The sequence below is a fragment of the Drosophila kikkawai genome, chromosome 3L (genome assembly GCF_030179895.1).
Source record: "Drosophila kikkawai strain 14028-0561.14 chromosome 3L, DkikHiC1v2, whole genome shotgun sequence".
Taxonomy (NCBI): Eukaryota; Metazoa; Arthropoda; class Insecta; order Diptera; family Drosophilidae; genus Drosophila; species Drosophila kikkawai.
The window spans coordinates 18,166,385-18,188,814 of NC_091730.1; the positions used below are offsets into that span (position 1 = coordinate 18,166,385).

The 22,430-nt window shown below is 47.4% G+C and overlaps 7 protein-coding genes and 2 non-coding genes across 10 annotated transcripts; 5 read left to right on the plus strand and 4 right to left on the minus strand.

Moving 5' to 3' along the window:
• The first annotated feature begins 145 nt into the window (after positions 1 to 145).
• On the plus strand, positions 146 to 1,266 carry JMJD7 (Jumonji domain containing 7). Its single transcript, XM_017160901.3, has one exon. It carries the CDS (start codon positions 192 to 194, stop codon positions 1,143 to 1,145), a length of 954 nt encoding a protein of 317 aa, XP_017016390.1. The 5' UTR covers positions 146 to 191; the 3' UTR covers positions 1,146 to 1,266.
• cmb (combover) lies at positions 1,192 to 7,973 on the minus strand. Of its 2 annotated transcripts, none has more exons than XM_017160900.3 (9): positions 7,600 to 7,973; positions 7,165 to 7,324; positions 6,525 to 6,925; positions 6,364 to 6,459; positions 4,738 to 6,301; positions 4,406 to 4,674; positions 3,785 to 4,344; positions 2,173 to 3,289; positions 1,192 to 1,996 (listed from the first exon to the last, which is right to left on the minus strand). In XM_017160900.3, the coding sequence occupies exons 1-9, from the start codon at positions 7,840 to 7,842 to the stop codon at positions 1,394 to 1,396; spliced, it is 5,013 nt and encodes a 1,670-aa protein (XP_017016389.1). In that variant the 5' UTR covers positions 7,843 to 7,973; the 3' UTR covers positions 1,192 to 1,393. The 2 variants fall into 2 exon arrangements, with proteins under 2 accessions (XP_017016389.1, XP_017016388.1); XM_017160899.3 differs by having other exon boundaries at positions 1,192 to 2,056; positions 7,600 to 7,972.
• Positions 7,974 to 8,923: 950 nt separating this feature from the next.
• LOC108070394 (GRIP and coiled-coil domain-containing protein 2) lies at positions 8,924 to 10,692 on the minus strand. The gene is made up of 3 exons (XM_017160845.2): positions 10,567 to 10,692; positions 10,276 to 10,345; positions 8,924 to 9,725 (listed from the first exon to the last, which is right to left on the minus strand). Exons 2-3 carry the CDS (start codon positions 10,327 to 10,329, stop codon positions 9,033 to 9,035), a joined length of 747 nt encoding a protein of 248 aa, XP_017016334.1. The 5' UTR covers positions 10,330 to 10,345; positions 10,567 to 10,692; the 3' UTR covers positions 8,924 to 9,032.
• A 504-nt stretch (positions 10,693 to 11,196) lies between these two features.
• LOC108070386 (protein obstructor-E) lies at positions 11,197 to 12,283 on the plus strand. The gene is made up of 4 exons (XM_017160837.1): positions 11,197 to 11,206; positions 11,273 to 11,500; positions 11,566 to 12,002; positions 12,059 to 12,283. Exons 1-4 carry the CDS (start codon positions 11,197 to 11,199, stop codon positions 12,281 to 12,283), a joined length of 900 nt encoding a protein of 299 aa, XP_017016326.1.
• A 278-nt stretch (positions 12,284 to 12,561) lies between these two features.
• On the minus strand, positions 12,562 to 13,567 carry LOC108070385 (protein obstructor-E). The gene is made up of 4 exons (XM_017160836.2): positions 13,564 to 13,567; positions 13,358 to 13,504; positions 12,857 to 13,293; positions 12,562 to 12,786 (listed from the first exon to the last, which is right to left on the minus strand). The coding sequence occupies exons 1-4, from the start codon at positions 13,565 to 13,567 to the stop codon at positions 12,562 to 12,564; spliced, it is 813 nt and encodes a 270-aa protein (XP_017016325.1).
• Positions 13,568 to 14,374: 807 nt separating this feature from the next.
• LOC108070384 (probable chitinase 10) lies at positions 14,375 to 15,553 on the plus strand. The gene is made up of 4 exons (XM_017160835.1): positions 14,375 to 14,414; positions 14,481 to 14,711; positions 14,770 to 15,257; positions 15,329 to 15,553. The coding sequence occupies exons 1-4, from the start codon at positions 14,375 to 14,377 to the stop codon at positions 15,551 to 15,553; spliced, it is 984 nt and encodes a 327-aa protein (XP_017016324.1).
• A 525-nt stretch (positions 15,554 to 16,078) lies between these two features.
• On the plus strand, positions 16,079 to 22,347 carry LOC108070447 (putative uncharacterized protein DDB_G0291608). Its single transcript, XM_017160926.3, has 3 exons — positions 16,079 to 16,532; positions 20,211 to 20,956; positions 21,015 to 22,347. The coding sequence occupies exons 2-3, from the start codon at positions 20,232 to 20,234 to the stop codon at positions 21,826 to 21,828; spliced, it is 1,539 nt and encodes a 512-aa protein (XP_017016415.1). The 5' UTR covers positions 16,079 to 16,532; positions 20,211 to 20,231; the 3' UTR covers positions 21,829 to 22,347.
• On the plus strand, positions 17,439 to 17,511 carry TRNAV-AAC (transfer RNA valine (anticodon AAC)). Its single transcript has one exon. It is a non-coding gene; the product is annotated as a tRNA-Val (tRNA).
• Positions 18,180 to 18,252, minus strand: TRNAV-AAC (transfer RNA valine (anticodon AAC)). The gene has a single exon. It is a non-coding gene; the product is annotated as a tRNA-Val (tRNA).
• Positions 22,348 to 22,430: the final 83 nt, after the last annotated feature.

Here is a 22,430-nt window from a genome sequence, read left to right on the forward strand (position 1 = left end):
AGAATTTATAAACATTAAACAAAAAAAAAACACTCAAAATGTTCTAAAATTAAAATTAATGAAAAACAAAGCTACTTTAAAGAAATAGATAGATTTCCCGCTGCTACCTGTTTTCAATATTTTTCCATAGTCACACATAAAAAAGCCAAATCTGACGGGAAAAAACGGAAAGGCACCACTGATTGCTTGGCATGCAGCGGGAATACTCGGAAGCATTGGACACACTACTCCAGGAGGCCGAGGAGTTGTGCATTGGCAGTAACGTTGCTGAGCTGGACCAGGTGCCCACAGCCGTGGAGTTCTGCCGCGACTACTATGCCAAGAACCAGCCGGTGGTTATCCGGCAGGCGCTCTCGTGGCCGGCAATCGGGAAGTGGACCCCGGAGTACCTTATCCAGGCTCTCCACGACAGGACAGTGGACGTGGCCATAACGCCCAATGGCTATGCCGATGGCCTGGCCACCCAGAAGGGTCAGGAGTACTTTGTCCTGCCGCTGGAAACGAAAATGAAGTTATCGGAAGTGGTCCGGCGCCTGGATGATCCCACCGGAGCCGTCCACTACATCCAAAAGCAGAACTCCAACCTAAGCGTGGACCTGCCGGAATTGGCCGCCGATCTGAGGGTCAGTGACCTGGACTTTGCGCAGCAATCCTTCAATAAGCCGCCCGACGCCATCAACTTTTGGCTGGGCGACGAGCGAGCCATTACCTCTATGCACAAGGATCCCTACGAGAACCTGTACTGCGTGATCTCCGGCCACAAGGACTTTATCCTTATTCCCCCGCATCAGCTGAGCTGTGTGCCGCGCCGGATTTATCCCACGGGCGTATACAGGACATCGGAGAGCGGGCAGTTCCACATCGAACCCATTCGGGACGAGGAGGGCGGCGTACAGCTCACCGAATGGGTCAGCATTGATCCGCTGGCTCCCGATTTGGCCACATATCCAGAGTACGCGCGGGCCAGGCCGCTGAAGGTGCGTGTGCACGCGGGAGACATCCTGTACCTGCCCAACTACTGGTTCCATCATGTGAGCCAGAGCCACAAGTGCATCGCTGTCAACTTCTGGTATGATCTGGACTACGACAGTCGCTACTGCTACTACCGTATGCTGGAGCAGATGACGGCACGCGGGACCAAGTAGGAGAGGAGCATCCTAGGATGCAGTGCCTCAGGGATCTATCAGCAACTACATATCCTCCCTCTTCGGTGTGTAAATATATATTTATTATTGTTACATAATTTAATGATAAAAATAAAAACTAAACGTAAATGAAATGAAAACTTGGGACAAAAGGATAACAAGGATTTAAGAGCTGAAATTGAGTTGATGAAGTATCTGTTGTGAGCTTAGGAATGTGTGTGTAGTGGTGGCTTGGCCGCAACCTGCGGCTAGTCCAGACTGACGTCCGTCTTCTCCACGCCCGAGGTGGAGTCGCCTGTGGGCTCTCCTCCATCCGCCTCCTCGTCAGGATTCTCATTGTTCTCGCACTCCTGGTCGCCACTGCCCGAAGCGGAGACGTTCTTCTGGTCAGCCTCGGCCAGGTCGGCATCGTTGTTAGAGTCCTGCTCGCGTTCGCGTTCCCTTTTGTTTGCCTGCTTCTTGGTGGGACTTTCAAGAGGGGACGGCTCCTGGGACTTCACCTTGCAGCCGCCCTGATGCGGCTGCTCCACCACAAACAGCTGCTCCAGGTAGGAACGGTACCAGAGCAGGAACTCATCACGCTGCCGCGGCATGTCCATCTTCTTTATCTTGGCGTAAATGCGTTTGGGCGAGATTAGTGGGGAATTGGCGGCCGAGTTCTGGGCAGCAGTGGCCGTCAGCTTGGAGACCTCGGCCAGCAGGGAGTCATTGATAACGGTGTTGTTGTGCGTCTGGTTGCGAATGCGCCGGATGATGTACTCTATCAGCTCGTGATCCGGCGTCACCTCGACAATAGAGCAGGCATCCAGCCTTGAACCAGCCACCGGTTCCACCGGCACCTGGAGCATTTGCTGGCAATAAAGACGCAGTTGGTTAAGCTTGGCACAGTGATAGCTCCAGAGATCAGATAGCTATGGGGTTAGTCGATTACTTCTTAGTCCTCTAAAGGGTTTCCTCACAGGGGGGGAATTTTGTATAACTAAGACCTCTTAGGGGAAGGAGAAGGAAATCACACCCCTTTACTTACCTCGTGATTCTCGGTACTCGCGGCAGTTGGTTCCTCCGAGGGACTGGTCTCGCTCTCCTCTAGGTCATGGCCGTTCTGAGGGATGACCACAGTCAGCTGTTTTACGGCCGCTGCCTTCTCATCTTCTGGCCGTTCGCTGTCCAGCTGCAGGCGCATCACCTCCAGCGGGGTTTCACTGCGACTCTCGGTGGCCTCCGCATCAGCATCAGCATCTTCTTCCGCATCTCCCGCAGGCTCGTTCTCCTCTTGATTGAGGGCCTTCCGCAGACTATGCGGCTCCTGGGACTGCTGCAGTTGATGCTGTTGCTGTTGCTGCTCGAAGAGCGTCTCCAGCCTGCGGTAGACATCCTCCTTGATAGACTCGTAAAACTTGGTGGTGAACTTGTCGTTTTTCAAAGCATTGACCAACAGATTTCGATTCAGTTCTTCGGAAGCCGTCTCCTCTGTCTGCTCCAAGGCATTGGACTCGTCTGCAGGCGTGGCTTCTTGACCGAGCAGGGGAGTAGTGTCTGCCGCCACCTGTGGCATCTCGAATTCCATGTACTGAGCCGGCAACTCAAAATCAAAACGAAGGTGACGCTGCTGGAGGGGAGTCAGCGAAACCGCAGAGGTGCTGGGCTTGGCCGGCACCTTGTTCCTCTGGTAGAGCGGACTGTTGCCATAGTTGACGTTCATGTTTAGATTGGAGGAGTTGGCTTGCTCGGGGTCTTCATCCCGCAGCGTAGAAAGCTGGGGACGACGACGATTGCGACGTCGCCCGGCACCAAAGATGACATTGTCGTGGTTCTCCTCCACATCGTCCATGTCCTCGTCTTCGTGATCTCGATCCACATGTGATCCAGGATCCTCGCGCCAGTCTCGCTTTCTGGCACTGCCGCCGCTGTTGTTGAGATTATTGCTGCCAGGCAAGGCGGTGGTGAGTGGCGACTCAAAGAACTGGCGACGCTGCTGCTGCTGTTGCTGTTGGTGGATTAAGCCATTCCTTGCGGAGGGCAGGGCGCCCAGGAGCTGCGAGGGTTGAAAGTAGCTGGGACGGGCTCGCTGTCGGCGATATAGTTGAAGGTCCACGTTCAGCTCCTCGTTGCTCTTGTTGGAGAGAAGATTCTGGCGCGAATGGCTGCAAAAGCGCACGGATTTTAATGGGTTAATGCAAGCAGCTGGCAAACGGTTCAAGCATGGGTTAATCAAATTATGTAAAAAAGACATAAGAAAGTCTGATCTATATTGAACTCCTTTCACACCAATGTTAAGGAAGTAAGAGAAGTAATTATAGTCAGTTAGGCTTTTTCATAAAATTAAAGAACTATTTTAAAAGGTCTTTGAATTACTACATTTAAAGTATGATATTCAAGGATATTCACTACTTTATTTATATATTTTAATAAATTCCCAATAAACCTGTTAGTACTGAGTGTTAGTCTTGGTTAGTCACTTTCAACTCTGTTAATGGAACACAATTTAGCTTGCAACGCCTTGGTTGCACTTACCGAGGCACAGAATTGAAAATGAACTCAAGCCAGATGGTTGGATATAACTTTTATTGCTTGGACCTTCGACCGAACCATTTTCCATAACCACACCCCATCACCGTAACATTATTCTTAGCATTTACCTGCGGAAGTTGTCCCAGTAGTTATTGGCCCGATTACCTGGCGGCACCTGGTTGTTCAGGGTGACACCAGCTCCGGCAGATACTCCTCCTCCTCCTCCAGGGGCTCCGCCCGCTCCCTCGGGCAGCGAGTGCAAATTGTTGGCATACTGGTTTTGGGTGCGAAGATTCGCATTGTTCTGATGGATCGTGTTATTGTGGTGGTTCATGAAGATGGGACCGGGACTCGAGCGGTAGGTGGGCGGCGACAGAGGCGTCTCGTTGTTGTAGTGCGTGGGCGGTGGCGGAGGAGCGGCATTGTTGAGAAACTGCTGCGGCGGCTGCTGATGATGATGAGGATCCCCCCCAGTGCGGTGACAGCTGCGCTGATAGTTACTGAAGGCACTCTGATGAGCGCTAAACCCATAGAGCTGCTCCGACTGGGCGCGGCTGCTGCCCAAACACAAGTTGTTGGGTGTTTGGCCAAGACCCGGGCCCACATTGAGATTCGGAGGCGGCACTGACTCGGAGCGCAGGCCGAAGCCGTGATCCTGGCAGGCCACCACGCTCAGGCGATCTTGGAGCTGGGGGAGGTAAAGGTAAGCCTGTGAAGGCATCAGGACTAAGAGGTAAGGATTGACTTACCGCATGTATCTGAGTATTGAGGTTGTCAATCTCCCTCTGCTGGTGCCATAGCGTCTGATTGCACTGGCACACCGAGTTGATGAGCATCTGCTGCGTCTGCATGAACTGCTGAAGTAGCATGGCATCGGACGAGGCGTTCGATCCTGAGGCATTTGAGGAGCCCAGCTGGGTAGCTGCCGGCGTTGGCTTGAACTCTGTTCCGGCATTGGTGCTGGCCTGGCCATAAATCGGTTGCTGGCCATGCCAGGATGTGCCAGAATTGTGCGAGGCTGCGGGTTGGAAAGCAGATTAGACTGCAGGCGGGTTTTATCAAAAGCAAATGTACAACTCACCCCACATTCCCGGAACTGGTGGCATCGGCGGCGGCATGTACTGCGACCTGCTGCTAGAAGGCAGGCTGTCGTTTCCCAGGGACAAGGTATCGATGGTCACATTCAGATCGTCTTCGTTGAGCGTGGACGGAGGTGCCGGAGGTGCCGGTGGCGCCGGGGGCTGTGTCCCACTCGGCTGGCTGCGGCGCTGCTCCACCACTGTGTTGGCCGAGGCGGCTCGCTTGAGCGTAGCCGAGGAGGCAGTGCGCGCATTGGCAAAGTATTTGTCGCTGTCGGTGTCGTCGTTGCCCTCGTCGTCCGCTTCGGAGGTGGTGTTGTTGCTGGCCACATAGCGCTGCTCCAGCTCACGCTGCTTCTGTTCGTACTCCTTGCGCAAGCGCTCGCACTGCAGGCGCAGCTCGTCGCGCAATTGCTCCTTGCTAGGCGTGGCCTGCAGCGAAGATGGATCCTCATCCTCTTCCTCCTCGTCCTCCTCCTCCTGTGCTACCTGCTGTTGCCTCATGGGGGTGGGTGTGGGAGTGAGACTACTCCTCTTCAAGGCCTCCTCGCCCATTTGGACAGCGGCAGCGGCCTGCTGTTTCCGTCGCTCGATTTCCGCCTTGAGGGCCAAGATGCGATCCCGCTCCTTTTGCAGGCTGGCTGCCTCGGCACGAAGCTCGGAGGTGACATCGTTTAGGGCAAACACACGCTGAGCAATTTCAGCTGGAAGTTCGCGTTCCACGCTTGTGCGCTCCTCGCTCCGCCGCTCCAGGGCCGCACCCATGGCGGGCACGCTCTCCTCGATCTGGCTCACCGTGTTCAGCATGCCCTTCAGCTTGGCCATTTGGGCCTTGAGGGCTTCGATGTCGGCCGTCTTCTTGTTGATCATGTTCTGGGCATGGAGGGCTCGCTGGGCGGCATTGGCCGCCTCTTGCCGCATGATGGGCACGTTCCGTGTATACTCCACTGGGACAACACGCTCCTTGGCAGGAGCTGAAGCAGGAGCAGGAGCAGGAGCTGGAGTAGGAGCAGGAGCTTGAGCTGGCTTGGCCGGTGGTGTGGGAGTTTCCTCCCTAACAGGCCTGGCTGTCTCCCTGGCTGTGCGATTGATGCTGTTGAGCTCATCCACAAGATTGCGCATATCTGCCCGCTGGCTGCGCAGAGCCTCCAGCTTCTCCTGCAAGGCCTGCTGCTCAGCCAGGATCTCTGGGCCATCATCCCCCAGCACAGTGCTCAGCTCGTTCTGGTTGTGAATAAAAGCGGTGAGATTCTTCATGCGACCCACCAGGGAGGCCATGTCGTCCTGGACCTGCTGCACCGACTCATACTTGGGCGCCTCCCCGCCGTTGCTGGTGTGGGGCAGTTGATCGGCCTGCTGGCGCAGCTGCTCCATCTCGGTGAGGTGGGACTTGGCCAGGTTCTGGATATGCAGAAGCTTGGCCTGCTCGTCCTGCAAATGCTGCATATTCCGGTTGGAAGCCTCTAGCCGCTGCTGCAGCTCATCGAAGGTGGGCGTTGTGTCAGGAGTGGGCGTTTCCAGGACGCTGTGCAAGGACTGAATGGACTGGGCACGGTTGTCGCTCATCTGTAGAGGAAGTTCCATGGCTAAGTGAGAGAAGTTGGTTGGGTTGTTGAAGTTTAGCTTACCTCGCTTAATGCAACATCCTCCAAGCTAGTCGAATTGACGATGCCCTCGTCCTGCTCGGCGCTGGGATTGATCTCGTGCACCATATTGTAAATATCCTTTAGGGGAAAATAATTATTATTTAGTCTTTAAAGTATATAATCCCCGCGGTTTCAGGACTCACCTCCACAGGATTCGCACTGGACGGCTGTCTGTTGCTGTTCAGATTGTCTACCAACTCCAGCATGGAGCGCCACACCTCAACCTGGCTACGACCGGCTTCGCTTCTGGAGCTTAGACCGGGTAGACTGAGCAGGCGGTGGACAAGTGTCTGCAGGCCGGACTGCTGCTCCTCTGTGCCGCTAAAGTTGCCGTTAACGTTTCCGTTGCTGGTGGTGGCGTTTGGTATAACCACGCCTACTGCGGCATTCGGGGGCGTCGACTGACGCAGACGCTGCAGGGTCGACGAGGAGGATCCGGGGGCCGCTAGAGCAGTGGATGATGACGTTGTCGACGGCTGATGCTGGACGCGCTGGACGGGTCGCACGGGGAAGCGATAGCGCTGCTGCTGCTCCTGCAGTTGCTCTGCCAGGAAGATAGAGAGAGAGAGGAGAGAGATGAGGCAAGTTCAGTGCTAGTGTGGGTTGGACGACATCGTCTTCGTGGGCGTTTATTTTCGTGCGCTTGGTATTTATAGAACATGAACTGGCGCACCGATCATTGTGTGGGCCAGCGGCCAGCACTTGGCCAGGTGCGGAAATTGGAAATTACTCAATGAATCCGGAATGGAATTTGTGCCTCCCCTGAATATTCTAGGCGCTCACCTGATGAGTCGTAGCTGCTGCTGTGTTCCGCCGCCAATTGACGCAGGACCTCGCGCTGCTGCTGTGCCGGTGGCCTGGTTTCCGTGGAGCTGATGCCTGAGAGCTGATCCTCCTGGGTTCGGATCTGGCCGTTGGTGATGCGGGCGCGCTGAAGCAACTCCTTGAAGCAACAGCAAACAAAGGTTAGCAGAAATGTCAGCACCAGAAGGGCGGCAATTTTGCTGCTTTCTATATAGGGTTTATATATATATCTGTCTATTCAGATATATATATATATATAAAGAAGGCCGATCGAGAATCGATGTGCGCTGTGGCTGCGTTCGTTTTCGCTACTGAACCTGTGGCCAACACGATCGCTGGCCGATATGAGTGCAAAGTGTATTTATAAACCGAGAGAGGATGCCTTCGTGCTCTTCTACCACGGGGATAACTCACGTTCAGCGTCTTCAGCGTCTCCCGCTGCAGCGGCTCCACGAAGTCCATGTCCGGCTCGCCCAAGTGCTCTTGCTGACGCCGGGAGCGTGCGGATCTGTTGGTCGCTGTTCCGCCTGTGGAAGCTCCATTCACTTGGAGCTGCTGCTGTTGCTTGGGCACGGCGCCGGTTGCTCCGCCCACGGAGTTGTTGTTGCTGCTGGCGCTGCTGCCGTGGTCGGCGGCCTGCTTCAGAGGCGGCGCCATTATAAAAACTTAAAAAACAATAACTAATTGTATACGCGATTGGTACAAACTTTCGGAAACTAGGAAATTTTACTATGTATATTTTTTTGTTGTACTCAAACTTTGTTTTTTTTTTTTTATTTGCCGAGACAGCTGACAAAAGGAGTGTTGCCAGATGCAAACATGGCTTTTATCTTAAACAATCTCACAAACCCAGAAGCGGGTTCTGGGCACACTAAAATTAAATTAATTTTTAAACAAATTAAATTAAACATTTTTTAAGCGTTTAAATCCGCACTTAGCTTAATATTTAAATAATATATACTCCAAAAAAACCGCTAAGCTTTCCTCCTTAAAATTTATAACCGCCATACGATATTTAAATTTAATCGTTATGTTTAAATTTAACGAAATGAAAAGAATTAATATGAGTTTCATTAATATTGAGTACGATAAAAATTAATTTGCATTATTTTTATATTTTTAAAGAATTAAACACATAAATTTACGGAATTTATGATTTCAGGAAGATCGTATAGATTTAGCAAAATTCATAATTACGATATTCATGTAATGGTTGTCATAACATCAAATTGTGCTTAAAATGAATGAAATTAAAATGAATTAATGCTAAATTTAACAATGTTGTAATATTATCAAATGAATTAAATATATAAATTGTTGGAATTTACTATAATTAACCAAGATTGGCTAAATATAAAATACGATATTCGCATAACGCTTCTTATAGATGTTGCAAATGATTATTTAAGATATATACTAATATTTGAATCGTAATTGGACTTGACCCATTTATTTACACAAATCATAAATCTCATTTAACGACGCTTAATCAAATATTTATTAAAAAAGTATATATTTCACAGTTATTAATTTTTATAGTATACTCCTTCCTTGAATTGTTTTTAAATTTTCAAGAAATTAATTTTAGGGAATTTATTAATTAAACGAAGATAGTATAAGTTTAGCGGTTTGCCTAATGGTCCTCATAACATCTCATATAAATAATAATTTTAAGATAATAATATGATTTCAATCATAGCGGAAATGGGCCCATTAATTAAACAAATAAAAAACCCCATTTTACGACGGTTAATCATATATTTGTTAGATAAGTATACATTTGACAGTTATTTATTTGTAAGATATACTCCCATCTCTTGGTAATTCAGCATTTATTATGTAGTAAGCTATTTTCCCTGCTTGCGCTGTATTATCTCCTCCTTGAGCGCCCTGATCCGATCCCTCTCCTCCCTCAGGCTCTCCGCCTGACCGCGCAGATCGCTGGTGAAGTCCGTGAACATATTGAGCATTGAATTCAGCAGCTCCGCATTGTCGGCGGGTGGACTTTGACTAGAACTTGGGCCCTCGATAGACTCCTCCGATTCGGCGGCGGCCACACGTACCTCGGAGGTTGTGGACTGACGACTGCTCGTGCTGGAGGAACTGATCTGTGTCGTCTGCCTGGAGGACATGTGCTCTTCGATCATCTTGGTGGTGTCTACCATGTGCTGGACACGCTTGAACTGAGCCTTCAATTGGGCAATCTCGTTTAGCTTCTCCTGCAGGTAACTGGCCGTCTCCTCCTTGTCCTCCTCTTCTTCCTGAGTCTCCGGAGCAGTTTCCTCTGTGGGAGTGTCAACCGAAGAGGTCGAAGACTGTTCTGTCACCGCTTCCACTTGGCTGGCCTCCACTTGACTGGATTGCACTTGGCTGGTCACCGTCTCCTCTTGCACCATGCGGACTGACTGCCGTTGCTGATGACGCTGGGCATTCAGCAGGGTGAGCTCGGCGGCTCGCAGCCGCAATGTCTCCATCTCCTGGAGCAGCTCTCGGTGCTCCTCCTGCATCTCCTGTAGTTGCCGGTTGGAAGCTGCCAGGCGCTAGAAAATATTAAAAACAATTATATTATTTTTATTCTACAAATTGTCGTATTTATTTAAAAAAATTTCTACTAGTTGTATTCTTGAACCTTTATGATTGGTTCTGGCATTTTTAGAATGCAAATCTGCCTTGAGTGCCACGAAGAATATGTAAAGGTCTCTGAGTTGTATTGTTCTAGAATTTTCGAAATGACATGCATTTAATATGCCAACCTTTTGGTTGAAAATAAGAAGAAAGAACAATAATTAAATGTACGACAAATACAATGTTAATGGCCGAAAACACCTACAGCATGTATGTAGCAATTTTTATTTAAATTATTAGAAAGAATGTGAGTTTAGTGCCAGTGAATTCTTAATGGTATCATATAGGATATTTTTTAACTCAAGAAATTTTAAGGTTAATTTTATCTTATACATTTCAATTATTGGGGTTCATATTAAAAATGTATAAGATAAATGAAACCCTAAAAGTTCTTGAATTAAAATATATGTTCCGAATAATCTAAGATTTCTTATTTTATATTCTAGAATCTAGATTGAAGCTTACCTCACTGAGGGCGGCATTCTCCCCGTTTTGGGGCCTATTCAGCTCGTTGACCATTTCTTACTCGATGTGCCTGAAGAAGAACAGAGGGAATCTTTTGTATTACTTACTATATGCACACATATCGCGCACATTAATGAGTTTTTTTTTTCCAATACAAACACAGGCCCACCGCAAGGCACTGTCTATAAATAAATTCCCATTTGTTGAATTCACTTCATGCTTTGACAAATGTCAATCATTTTGGCATCTCCGAAGACAACATGGCCAAATGCAGTAATTATGCAAACTTACACTGAGGTGTGAGTTTCTCTCAGCAGTTGATGAATAATTTCTTTTTAAATAATATTTGTTTTGAGTCCCGGAGCAGCGAGCAGTGTTCAGAGAGATGCCCCAATTCCAACTGAATCGAAGTGCCGAAAACGAGAATTTTTCAAACGATACGCGATGCGTTCGTAGAATTTCGTGGATCAGGCGGCGAGTGTTTCGGTAATGATGTGAGAGATCTTGAATCTTATATTCTAATTATATACACAGAGAGAAATTTATCATGACGAAATGTGTAAGAAAAGGAAAATGGGTAATTGCTGTCTTAGAATAAATTAATGTAATACCTTTTATTTTTATTTAAGTGCTTATCAAATATTTGTAAAAATAAAGTAATGATTACAAATATAAAATAATTATGTTAAATAGAAATTAGCAGCTAAGTGCTTATGAATACAAAATGCATACCGATTAAAGGAAGGAAAGAGCGAGTGTAATTAAAAAAAATTAAACCACTCAAGAACCCTTGTTACCCCAGAATTAATATGTCACCTGTGTAAACATCGATATAGCGATATCACAATCAGTTGAATGTTTGAAACTGAAATTAGCAAATTTTCACGGGCTGCAGAAAGCAGTTGGGCTAAGAAGCTAACGATGAGTAGAGGTGCGTGAGTGAAGAACTCATATTCATGGATACTCAAACAATTTATTTATTTTCTTTTTTTTTAAGAGCAATTGTTTGTGATTCTTTTGGTATGCGGAATACTGGCAACCAGAGCTGAGGATGGAACTGCAACTGAAGGAGAGGCTGGATTCTCTTTAAGCACAACTTCTCCCGCTTTCGTTGAGAAAGATGACAATTCTCTAATTCTGGGTAATCTCAGTCTATGCGGAAATGTGGCAGATAATGTGTTTCTGCCCTTTGTGGGAGACTGCAATAAGTATTACCTCTGTCGATGTGAGTGGGAATCAAGCTATAAAATTAATCATTTCATGATCATTCATTATTCTGTATTTTTTAAGCTGGCCAAGCCATAGCCTTGCAGTGTGAATGGCCCTACGAGTTCGATGCTCCCAGCCAGAGCTGCGTGAATGCAGGTCAGGCGGAGTGCCTTCCCACCTGTGAGGCCTTCAACTTCACCACGTTTAGTTACCAGCGCACCTGTACCAAGTACGTGCTCTGCTACTACGGACGTCCTGTGCTGAGGGAATGCCACGATGGCCTCCAGTACAACTCCCGAACGGATCGATGCGACTTTCCCAAGAATGTGGACTGTGTGGAGTCAGAGTGTTCCATCTACTACAATGCCTATCATTTGCGTTATGTGCCTAGCAAGGTGTCCTGCGAGAAGTACTTCCTTTGTGGCAATGGAGTTCCCAAGGAGCAAACCTGTACGCCAGGCTTGTACTTTAGCACCAAGTGCGATTGCTGCGATATTCCATCGAAATCGGACTGTCAGGTGGGTTTGAAGGTTATATCCCAAAGTGAACTGATTGAGAAGCCTTAACCTTTTAGATCCCTGCTGATCAGCGAAAGGCGCAGATCTTCTCTCCTCTTCGTTCTGGTGTAGTTAAAGGGATCTGTCCTTCTGCAGGTGCCCACTTCATTGCCCACGAGTCACGTCAAGATGCTTACTACTACTGCGTGGAAGGTCATGGCTTGGTCCTGGACTGCTCTCCGGGTCTTTGGTATGATCCCAAGATTCAAGAGTGCCGTGAACCCCATAATATGGGCCGTTAAAGAAAGTTGAGTCAATAAAATGTAATTCAGTAAAAATGGAAGTAAAAATCTTGTTTGGGTTTCTGCAAATATTATATGTTTATTATTAAATTAAACTAGAGATTGAAATGGATAAGGAGATTCTAAAGCAAGAGTTCTTCGCCCAGGATACCGCACATTTTCTTGTGATTCTCCTCAGTGTGTAATTTTCAGCATGTTTTAGGATTTAGGCTTATGCTCTAAGAACTCATATTAAAAGAATTTCAGGTATGATAACGGAAAATCTTTATTTTCAAGACTTAAGCGCCTACGAATCGCGGCTCTCGGCACTCTCCACGCTGGGCATCAAACACCAGACCAGGTGTGCAGTCCAGGATGACGCCGCGTCCATTCAGGCAGTAGTAGTACGCATCCGGGCGCTTCTGGTGGGCAATGAAGTGGGCTCCCTCCGAGGGACACTTGATATCTGCGCTGCGTGGAGGAGCTCGGGCGAATGGCAAGATATTGCGTTGCAGACTCTCAACCTGAAAGACACGACACCACGCCTCAGATAGTTTCCAAGAACAAAGGAAAGAGCCAATCTTTAATACCCACCGTACAGTTGACCTTGGAGGCAAAGTCGCAGCTCTCGGTTTTCGAGTTGTACTGCAGACCATTGGAACAGTTTTGGACCGTAGGCAGGCCGTTCAGGCAGACGTAGTACTTGCTACAGCTCGCCTTGCTGGGTATGAACACAATATCCTCCGGATTGTTCTCCCGGATGCACAGGTTGTCCGCGCAGTCCACATACTGGGGATAGTCGCAGCGATCGGTCTGGGAGTTGTATTGCAGACCATCGGAGCAGGCGCGCACCACTGGGGTGCCATCGAAGCAGAGCACGTACTTATTGCAGGTGCGGTCGTAGCTGAAGGACTCCAGACCACGGGCCTTGCATGACGGAATGCAGGAGGCCTCCATCACCCCAACGCACTCCTGGTCGCGGGAATCGAAGTAATAGTCTTTGGGACACTCCCGGGGAATGGCTGTCTCACCTGGAGTTGGTATGAGACACCATTGAGTTTTATAGGAGGAGAAGGGGGGGAGAAGGCTACTCACTCATGCACAGGTAGTACTTGGTGCAGTTGCTTACGTGCGGCAGGAAAAGGTTGTCTACCACATTCGAGCAGATGTTGATATCAGCATCAGTTGCTCCAAAGCTACCGATCAAGGCCACGATGGCCAGGAGGGTTATGGGGTAAATCACTAGAAGAATTGATTGGAATTTAGACTGGCAAGCTTCCTGGCTGTGGGGCTCTACTTACTCATAGAACTCGGTTTCCTCCACTCACTATCGCCTGAGCTCGGAGAACGTCTCTATTTATAGGTAAAACTCTTTTGGCAATCAACTTGCTATTTGTTTTGATTCTCAGCGAATTGGAAGAGTTATCTGATGAGGATGCATGATTTTCTATTGTAATTAGAAGCATTCAAATTGTGCTGGAATAGATAGTGAGGAACAAGAGCCAATCTGGAGGTGGTCTAATCAGTAAGCCTTCTATCAAGCATTAGAAAACACGTGTAAGGATGAGTCACACAGTTGTACTCCTGTTCTGTTGTAATTGTAACATCTGGTTTGAAAGATAAGTAAGATAGTTACTCTAAAATCAACTTTATTACTTTACATAAACATAGAAGAAAGTATATTGAATTGAAGTCTATAGGTTTAAGAATAACTTCAGAAATTTCCGAAAAGTATTTATTTCTCATAAATTATTAATTTATTATTAACTATTATCATCTCATATTCTAGGACTTCACAAAGCCTATTCTCTGGAAAACTTTGAAACCCAATTAAGCAGTCAAATAGATTTTTGGCAAACTACATAATAATGAGAGATGATATCCACGGGTTCTGGGAACCAGTCTATCCTTAGCATTTTGAGTATTGTCTCCACTTATCGCCATGTTTGGCGCAGATAAATTGACATTTGAATTGTTTGGGGAAATTAGGTAGTTTGTCTGAGAGAGGCGTGTGCCGAAATTAGCAAGTGATAAGACCAAGTTGGCAAGAACTCATTAGGCGAAGACAAAGAGAACTCACTTCAAGTTATAAATTGGATACTTTCCAGACAAATGGCAAACAGTTGGGCTGCACATCGCGAACTATCCAGGAGTAAGTAACTCTGAACACCATTATTATTACCTTAACATTTCTATCAATCCCTTTGGCCTTTGACAGTGAAGTGGTTGATAAAATCTGGCTTTCTGCTCACCCTCTTGCTGGTGGATCGTGGCCGAGCCGACGAAGACCTAGTGGTGGCACCCAACCCAGGTGATGATGGCAATGCTGAAGACGATATTTCCATCAAGTATGACATGTACAACAGCAGCATCAACATCTGTGAAAATGTGGCAGATGAAGTCTATTTGCCCTATGTGGACGACTGCGATAAGTACATCGAGTGTCAGAGTGAGTCAATCTGGGGAATAAAAAATAATAATATATAATATAATTATTCGTAATTAAGATGGCAAGATAGCTAAAATCGGCAGCTGCCTGGAGCTAGAGAGGGCAACTCCAACCCTCTGCCTTGAGGAGGGTAAGTCCTGCAATCTGGGATTCGACCCGGTGTTCCAGGTGTGCACCTACAGGAGCAAGGTTCAGTGCCTGCCCACCTGCGAGAGTTTTGCTCTAAGTAGCTTCTGTTACGACAACACCTGCACCAAATATGTTCTATGTTACTACGGACGCCCTGTGCTCCGGCAGTGCCACGACCAGCTCCAATACAACAATATGACCGACCGCTGCGACTTTCCCCAGTTCGTGGATTGCGTGGCCAATGATTGCTCCGCTACCAACAACCCGAACAACATCACCTACATAGCCAGCAAGGCCTCCTGCAGCAAGTACTTTGTCTGCTCCAATGGCCGACCCTGGGAGCAGGAGTGCTCTGCCGGTCTGCTGTACAACCCCGAGTGCCAGTGCTGTGACTATGCCAAGAATGTGGAGTGTTCGGTAAGTGGTTTTAGGGGGAGAATTATCTTTGGAATAAGTTGCTCTAAGATTTGTATTTATTTTCTTTAAAGATTGATGCCACGGCCAGGAATATTAAGCCCTATTCCCGCTCTCCTCTTCGCCGAGCTGACATCCAGTGTCCCCAGGTGGGAATCCACTTTTATCCGCACAAGTATCGCCAGGATGCCTACTACTACTGCGTTGATGGCCGTGGAGTCACCTTGGACTGCACTCCGGGCCTGCACTACGATCCCAAGGTGGCGGAGTGCCGCGAGCCGCAAAACGTGGGTCTTTGAGGGTTTTCGGAAATAAAGAAATATAATGAAAATTAGAAGGGAGTGTGTCATCCTTTTTTTCAAGTGTAAAAAATGATCTTTAACGAATTTTATCGACCTGATTAAGCTCTTTTCGATTAACCTTTCCTTATCGGCTGGCAACTCTGATAGACAAGGCGCCAAAAGCTTTAAAGTTTTGTTTTAAATAAATTTGAATTCAGGGCGCATGTGCCGTGCAGCCACCGTGCTCTTGGAGAGAGCAGCCTTTCTCCCACTTTCGCTCTCTTTCTCTCTCCGCCATTCATGCTGTGTTGCACCCGCCCACCCGCTCGCCCACACAGGCGCACGGCCACACATACAGAAAGCAAAAACAAAGCGCTGTCTGCTGGCAAACGAAACAGAAAAAAAGAAAAGCGCCACTCGTGGAGAGGGTGGTGGTGGGGCCGAGGCAAAGGGGGGTTGGTCTGCGAAACTCATGAAAGTGAAAACGAGCACGGGCTGCTGCTGGTGCTGCCCAGCAGCTGCACTCGCACATTCAGTTGGCTGCGAGTCCTTGCTCCGTTCGAATCGCAGGCGCCGCACTCACCACCCACCGCCGCTCCCCCGTCGACGTCGCCACACATTGTCCCCGTCCGCCTTTGCCTACGCCTCTGGAAAATACAGTTATTCGAGCGCGATTCCGCGGCAAGGAAAGTATCTCCTTGCTTTGAATTGAATTGAAAAGAAGTTTGCAAGTCGCGTGAGTCCTTCGCGTGAGTGTGAGCAGCTCCTTCTAGAGGGATATTTATTTGTGTGTGCTCTCGTCTCGTGTGTGGTTGTCGGGTCAGTTGAGCGTTCAAGGACTCTGCTGCAGCGAAGAAAACCAGAATCAGAAACAGAAACAACAATATGTATGCAATAACGGCCAGAAACGTGACGGCCGCGTGCCAATAAAGACGGAGGAGGGCATTGAAAAGCTGAAGGGGAAATATCTGAGAGCTCGAGAAAATATATATTGCAGGTAAGAAGAAAGCGTGCTGCACTTGAAAACAGCCCACATAGCCACAGCCACAGTACATCCCACACACACACAGGCACACAGGCACCGCATTGCTCATACGCAGCGTACGCCATCAAGTGGGCAGGCAGGCATTCAGTATCAGTCCCTGACTGCACCTCCCCTTGGAGCCACTCGAATGGGACAAATTCACTTCCCGCCAACGAAAAATCGCATATAAAACAAGCGCTCGTCACTCGCAAAGGTTAACCATCCGAGTGAGAATGAAAAGGCAAATGTATAGGGGGGTTGTTTCAGCTTTAAAGTTTACAATTTCTGTTTTGTTTTGGCATCTTTTCCCCATGACGCATAAATTTCATCCGCCGGAGGTGAGGATAATGCTCGGGTAAACACACAGCGGCAAACACGAATGTCTGGCATTTCATTTATGCAATGGACGGTCAAAAGAGGTTGGGATAGCTCCCGATTCCCAAGAATTTCCCAGTGCCTGGCCCAGGAATTTCATTCAATAAACATTTCTTGCTACGTTTCAGTGTGTGTCATCTGGCAATTTCAATGGAGGCCACCTTTTCCATGGCAATTGTCGTTTAAAAAGTCTGATAATAGTAGTGATTTATAGAGCTTTTTATTTTTATTTTAATTTGATTTGAATAATTATGATTGTATTGTATTGCTTTAAAATAATAATGACAAAGAAAACTTTATTAATTATATTTTATTTTATTTTATTAATAGTCTCTTGATTTGCTAAATATATTTTTTCATTAAATAATATCAACTTTTGAATAGCAGCTAACATTATCTCAATTTTTCTTCATTAGATTAGTTTTTGATTTCCTTCTGGCACTTTGCCCGAACCTAATCCTCTCCTGAATCACTAGGGCCTCTTTGGGCGCTCCATGCTCAACTGTTTCCGTGGTGTAGCGGTTATCACATCTGCCTAACACGCAGAAGGCCCCCGGTTCGATCCCGGGCGGAAACATGTATCGGGTTCTTTCACACAAAACTGGAAGGACTTATTTTTATAAAATTTATTTATTTATTTTTACGAAGAATACAGTTCTAAGACCAACAAATATTAAACTTTATGCAGTTTAGTTTTTTTATGTTAGCCAAGCTCTTTAAAATGATTTTGTACAACGTTTTCAAAGGCCTCGTTAGTCTCTAAAAGGCTTCCTGTATGCATTCGTTGAAATGTAGGCAATGGAAACTAAGCTAAGGAGCTTGTTTCTAATCAGAATCAGTTGTTGGTTTTTAAATAGTACGCTAAAAAAGAAAAATAAATTGTTTAAACAAACTTGAGACACCTAAGTAGAATGTTACACATTTTATTTAATTCTACAGACTTCACCAATTAAACCTTCAACAAATATTTATAATAAGATAAATTAAACCTAAAATTCAAAAACCTAAAAATATACAGCTTTATGCAGGAATTAAGGGTTAAGGAATAACCTAAATTTTATCGAACAAAAAAACATAAATACCTTTGAAAAATATTAAACGTAAAATTCAACCTTATGCAGGAATTTATTATGTGAACAAAGGGTTATTTTTAATCATTTTTCTATCTTATCTCTTAATAAAAACAAAAATATATATATTATGAAAGACAAAAAATCATTATAAGTAAAAAAAATTATGTTCACATGTTTCCGCCCGGGATCGAACCGGGGGCCTTCTGCGTGTTAGGCAGATGTGATAACCGCTACACCACGGAAACAGTTGAAACTAGCGCGTCCCAGAGGCCAACTTTAACGACCTCAGCTGGCGGCTGGCCAATAGTAAAACGAGTTCAGTGAATAAAATCGGAAGAGCTTTTGTATCTATTTAAAGTGAACATAAAGTGATTGCTTCAAGGCGACCGATGCCGAGTCCAAATGATTGGGCAGTTTGCCATCGGTGGAGGGGTCGAAATGTTAATGAAGTATTTTGATAAAAGAATTATTATTTGGTAGGTGCTGCTGGGAAAGTGATTTATGTAGTGGGTAAATATTAATTATATCCAATTAACTAAGCACTCTTTGTGGGAACTCGTAGGCCTCCCCTCTTTCCAGGGAAAACACTTTTCGGTGGTCTGACCTCAGCTGAGACAATGTCAATGCCCGAGTTCCTTTGAGTTCCGCAAAAATCCTGACCAGCAGCATAGAGGCAAATCAAGCTGAACTTTACCCTGCCGAGTGGCAACAAAACTAAATCGCAGGCATCGTTGGGGGCTAGGACTAGGGATGCACAAAGCCAAAGCATTGAACCCTCAACCAGGACTCTCGCAGGACGAGGGGGGTGCAAACACAAACCGAAATCCGAGTGGCGCCAGGCGAGAAATGGAAACGAAATGAACCTATCAAAAGGTTGTCAAAATGTCTCTTTTAAATATGTTTATTTTATTACCCTGGCCCCGTGCCTGAGTATTTATTTATTTGCACTCAGAGCTCCGGCATTGTGTTGTGTAATGCTCTTCTGCTCGAAGAAGTTGTTGACAGCCATTGAACTTTGAACCTTGAGACCAGGCGGACGGGCGGACAGATCACAAAAGTTGCCGAAGTAAAAGTTATTTTATTGTGCGGTTGATTTTTATGGCTGTTGGCCACAGTGCCCACGGTGCGTATGTGTGCTTGATTGTTTATAATTTGAAAAATTCATTATTTCTCTGGGGCTATTTAAGTGCGCTCCTGGCCGTTGTCAGCCTTGATTGGCTAATACCGCAGAGGCACGGTTCAACGAACAGTTAAGCAAATGCAAACACCAGGCACAATGGGACCACAATTTTCTCCGCCCAGGAACACAGTCAGCATCATAATCCATCTTTGAATAGTTCGCGAACTCGAAAGTCTCGCCTTCATCGAACAAAGCAAGACCTCACAAAGAGCCTCCCTGGCTGAAGGGGTTGTCATCGAGAGAACTCTTTTTTGACGCCTTCTAAATTAATAACATTGCGTTTATATAAGTAAACATTTTTTAAAATATTCCTAGTCAAAGATCTGATAATTTATTCTGTACAAACCCCCATTGAGGGCGCCAGTGCCGAGCCATGTCCTTCTCCAACACAACCACTAATCCCAGTCTGTGTGTTGTGGCGCGCTTGGGGCTTTGGTGGCGGCGGTGTTTGGTGTTGGGTTTGCTGCCAATGACACGGGAAGTGAAAGCGTTCAATGAATGTTTTATTTTTCGGGCGGGTTCCTTGACCAGGAGAGCAACCTTTGTTCCTTGTTTCACCTTCGACGAGGGGCGCACAAAGAGGAAGTGCCATGGCAGGACCACCACGACCAGGAACTGTTGGAGACGAGGGGTCGGGTCTGGCAGACAAGGAAGACGACTGAGGCAGCCTCATAAAATGCGATGCGCACGTTTCCTGTTTTGGCTTTTTGGGGATGCAAACCGGGAGGGAAGTGCAGGCGAATTCGTGGCATGGGCACCGGGGATAACTCTCTTCCGTCTGGCAGACACAAAGCCAAATGAGTCAGAGGCGCTTTGTCTAGTCAAGGGCTTCCCCCTGCCGAACACACACAGCGTGAACTTCAAATAAGTTTGCAGCACTTAATGCCAACTGTCTGTCTGTCTCTCAACACTTAAAGAATATGTTTTCGAGATGTATCCGTGTTTTTACTTGGGACTTTAAGTCCTTTAACTGTAAGTTAAAAGGAAATGATTTTAAATCTTTAAAATTCTTTTCCTTTCCAGTTGAATCCTCCTGTGATAGCTATGCATTTCTGGATCGACAAGCGCTCGCAGCAGTGCGGCTTTGGACGCTCCCGCGTGGCCGCCTCGCTGTCCCATGCCGGCAGCGGCCTGAGCTATGGCCATCCGCCGAGAAGAGCCAAGTCCACTAGTTGCAGCGGGAACAATGCGGGCGGCGTCGGTGGTAGTGGCCAGGCCATGCCCTCGGTGCATCGTACCTTGCCGCAGGCACCCTACGACCTTCATCAGCCGGGCACGAGTCGTCAGTCGCAATCGCACTCGCATTCCCAGTATGCAAATAACAATTCGCACCAGCAGCAGCAGCACATGTTGCAGCAACATTCCAGCGGCGGCACCAGCAACAACAACAACGCGAACAGCAGAGATCATGTTGCTGCCGCAGGAGCACCAACCACTGCCAGTAACAACAACAATGCGGCCTCCTCGGCAGCCGTTTTAACCGGAAGCGGAACCATCGTTCCCCTGGTAGCACGTGGCTCCCACTATCAACACCATGGCAGCACACGTTATGCACCCAGGATACAGCAGCAACAGCAACTGTTGCATCAGCAGCAGCATCAGCAGCAACATCAGCATCAGCAGCAACATCAGCATCAGCAGCAACATCCGCCGCAGCCTCAGCAACACTACAGCTATCATCATCCGCAGTTTGGCAACATGGCGGTGCCCGTGAGATACTACGATGCGCATCAGCAGCAGCAACAGCAGTATTCGGGTCATGTGTACGCGTGAGTGCATAAAACCTTAGTAAATTATACCCCTTTTCATAAAGCAATCCTATTCCAGTGACGATGCCTACAGCGCCTACCACCACACATCCCATCACCAGCACTGCACAAGCAATCACTCGAGCAGCGGCAGCCACAATCCGCGTCCATCGACTGCCTATGCTGCGCCACGTCGCCACAATTCCAGCAACAGCATGAGGCATTCCACGACGCCAGTGGCAGCCACATCTTCAACCGGGGTGGTCACATCATCATCAACAGCGGCAGCGGCAGAAGTGACCACTGCTGCTACCACAACGGCACCGGTGGTCACGGCTGGAACTACTTCGCACAGCAACCAGTTGCAGCAGCAACACCATGCCCTGTTGCAGCACGCAGACTCGCAACTGCTGCCCAGCCACCTGAAGTGCGGCATGTGCGCCTCCCTGGTACTGGCCTCGGTGTTCGTGGCCGGCACCAAGTTCTACTTCGACCACCAGGGCACGGGTCTGGAGGTGCTCATTTTCTGCGCCTTCTCGGCCACCTTCTTCCTGGCCGCCTGCATGGTCAGTCTGTGCCGCATTCCCAAGGGACTGCTCTCCAGTGCGGGTCGTGCCGAAGCACGAGCAGCTGTGTGCCAGAGCCGCGGAGTAAATTCTTCCCTGGCGGAGTTCGATGAGACCCCTCCCCGCGCCTGTGTCTACCAGATGAGGGTGCCATTCCAGGAGCAACAACAACTGACCGCCGGAAGTCCACCGGCTGCGGCAGCCACTGCTGGTCCGCCGCCCTACCACATAGCCATACTGCTGCCGGAACAGACACCGTCGACGATGGGCAAGCAACTGCCCCTGGATGAGTCGCCACCGCCGTCTTACGACAAGATTCTGGTATAGGGACCCCGACCTGATCCTTGACCCCCAATGCACAACGCCAAGTACTTTTGCTCAGTATTTTTCTAAAAGAGATATCACCATTTATATGAACATTTACACGGCATATATACATATATAGATATAGAAGATATATATCAGATAAACATAAACTATATATGCGTACACGAGTATGTACTTTTAAGCCCCGGAGTAATATTTTTACAATTTCTAAGCCCTCTACTAGAACCAGACTCTTCCATCCCCCAGGCCCAGAGACCCGAACACGTCTTCTTCTATTGTCATTTTTGTTCTGTGATATGCTCAAGAGATCAACAAGTCGTAAGCTATATAGATCAACGTACATATGTGTGTGTGTTAAACCATTAGCTACCAACCAATCAGCCAATGCAACGATAAAAATGTAGAAATAGCTGGTACCGTAAAAGTAAAGGGAAATCAAGCAGCAGTATTAGTGGCCAGTTAAAAATAATAAAGTAACCAAGCAAGTGGAAGCATTCACTTATCAATAAATTAAGTAAAACCGATACAAAAATTAAATAAAATCAACAAAAGTTGTATTGAAAATTATTAAATTGTTTTAATTTTTGTTACTAAGGAATCTT

Excerpts from the sequence above, each read along its gene's own strand:
- JMJD7 (XM_017160901.3), top strand. The coding sequence starts at position 192 with ATGCAGCGGGAATACTCGGAAGCATTGGACACACTACTCCAGGAGGCC.
- cmb (XM_017160899.3), bottom strand. The coding sequence starts at position 7,842 with ATGGCGCCGCCTCTGAAGCAGGCCGCCGACCACGGCAGCAGCGCCAGC. Across the intron at positions 6,926-7,164 it reads CAGCAGCTACGACTCATCAG|AGCAACTGCAGGAGCAGCAG; the intron begins GTGAGCGCCTAG and ends TCTTCCTGGCAG. Across the intron at positions 2,057-2,172 it reads CGAGTACCGAGAATCACGAG|CTATCTGATCTCTGGAGCTA; the intron begins GTAAGTAAAGGG and ends CTAACCCCATAG.
- LOC108070394 (XM_017160845.2), bottom strand. The coding sequence starts at position 10,329 with ATGGTCAACGAGCTGAATAGGCCCCAAAACGGGGAGAATGCCGCCCTC. Across the intron at positions 9,726-10,275 it reads AGAATGCCGCCCTCAGTGAG|CGCCTGGCAGCTTCCAACCG; the intron begins GTAAGCTTCAAT and ends AATATTTTCTAG.
- LOC108070386 (XM_017160837.1), top strand. Across the intron at positions 11,501-11,565 it reads TAAGTATTACCTCTGTCGAT|CTGGCCAAGCCATAGCCTTG; the intron begins GTGAGTGGGAAT and ends GTATTTTTTAAG. Across the intron at positions 12,003-12,058 it reads CATCGAAATCGGACTGTCAG|ATCCCTGCTGATCAGCGAAA; the intron begins GTGGGTTTGAAG and ends TTAACCTTTTAG.
- LOC108070385 (XM_017160836.2), bottom strand. Across the intron at positions 13,294-13,357 it reads CAAGTACTACCTGTGCATGA|GTGAGACAGCCATTCCCCGG; the intron begins GTGAGTAGCCTT and ends TACCAACTCCAG. Across the intron at positions 12,787-12,856 it reads CCTCCAAGGTCAACTGTACG|GTTGAGAGTCTGCAACGCAA; the intron begins GTGGGTATTAAA and ends CGTGTCTTTCAG.
- LOC108070384 (XM_017160835.1), top strand. The coding sequence starts at position 14,375 with ATGGCAAACAGTTGGGCTGCACATCGCGAACTATCCAGGA. Across the intron at positions 14,415-14,480 it reads ACATCGCGAACTATCCAGGA|TGAAGTGGTTGATAAAATCT; the intron begins GTAAGTAACTCT and ends GGCCTTTGACAG. Across the intron at positions 14,712-14,769 it reads TAAGTACATCGAGTGTCAGA|ATGGCAAGATAGCTAAAATC; the intron begins GTGAGTCAATCT and ends TTCGTAATTAAG.
- LOC108070447 (XM_017160926.3), top strand. The coding sequence starts at position 20,232 with ATGCATTTCTGGATCGACAAGCGCTCGCAGCAGTGCGGCTTTGGACGC. Across the intron at positions 20,957-21,014 it reads TATTCGGGTCATGTGTACGC|TGACGATGCCTACAGCGCCT; the intron begins GTGAGTGCATAA and ends ATCCTATTCCAG.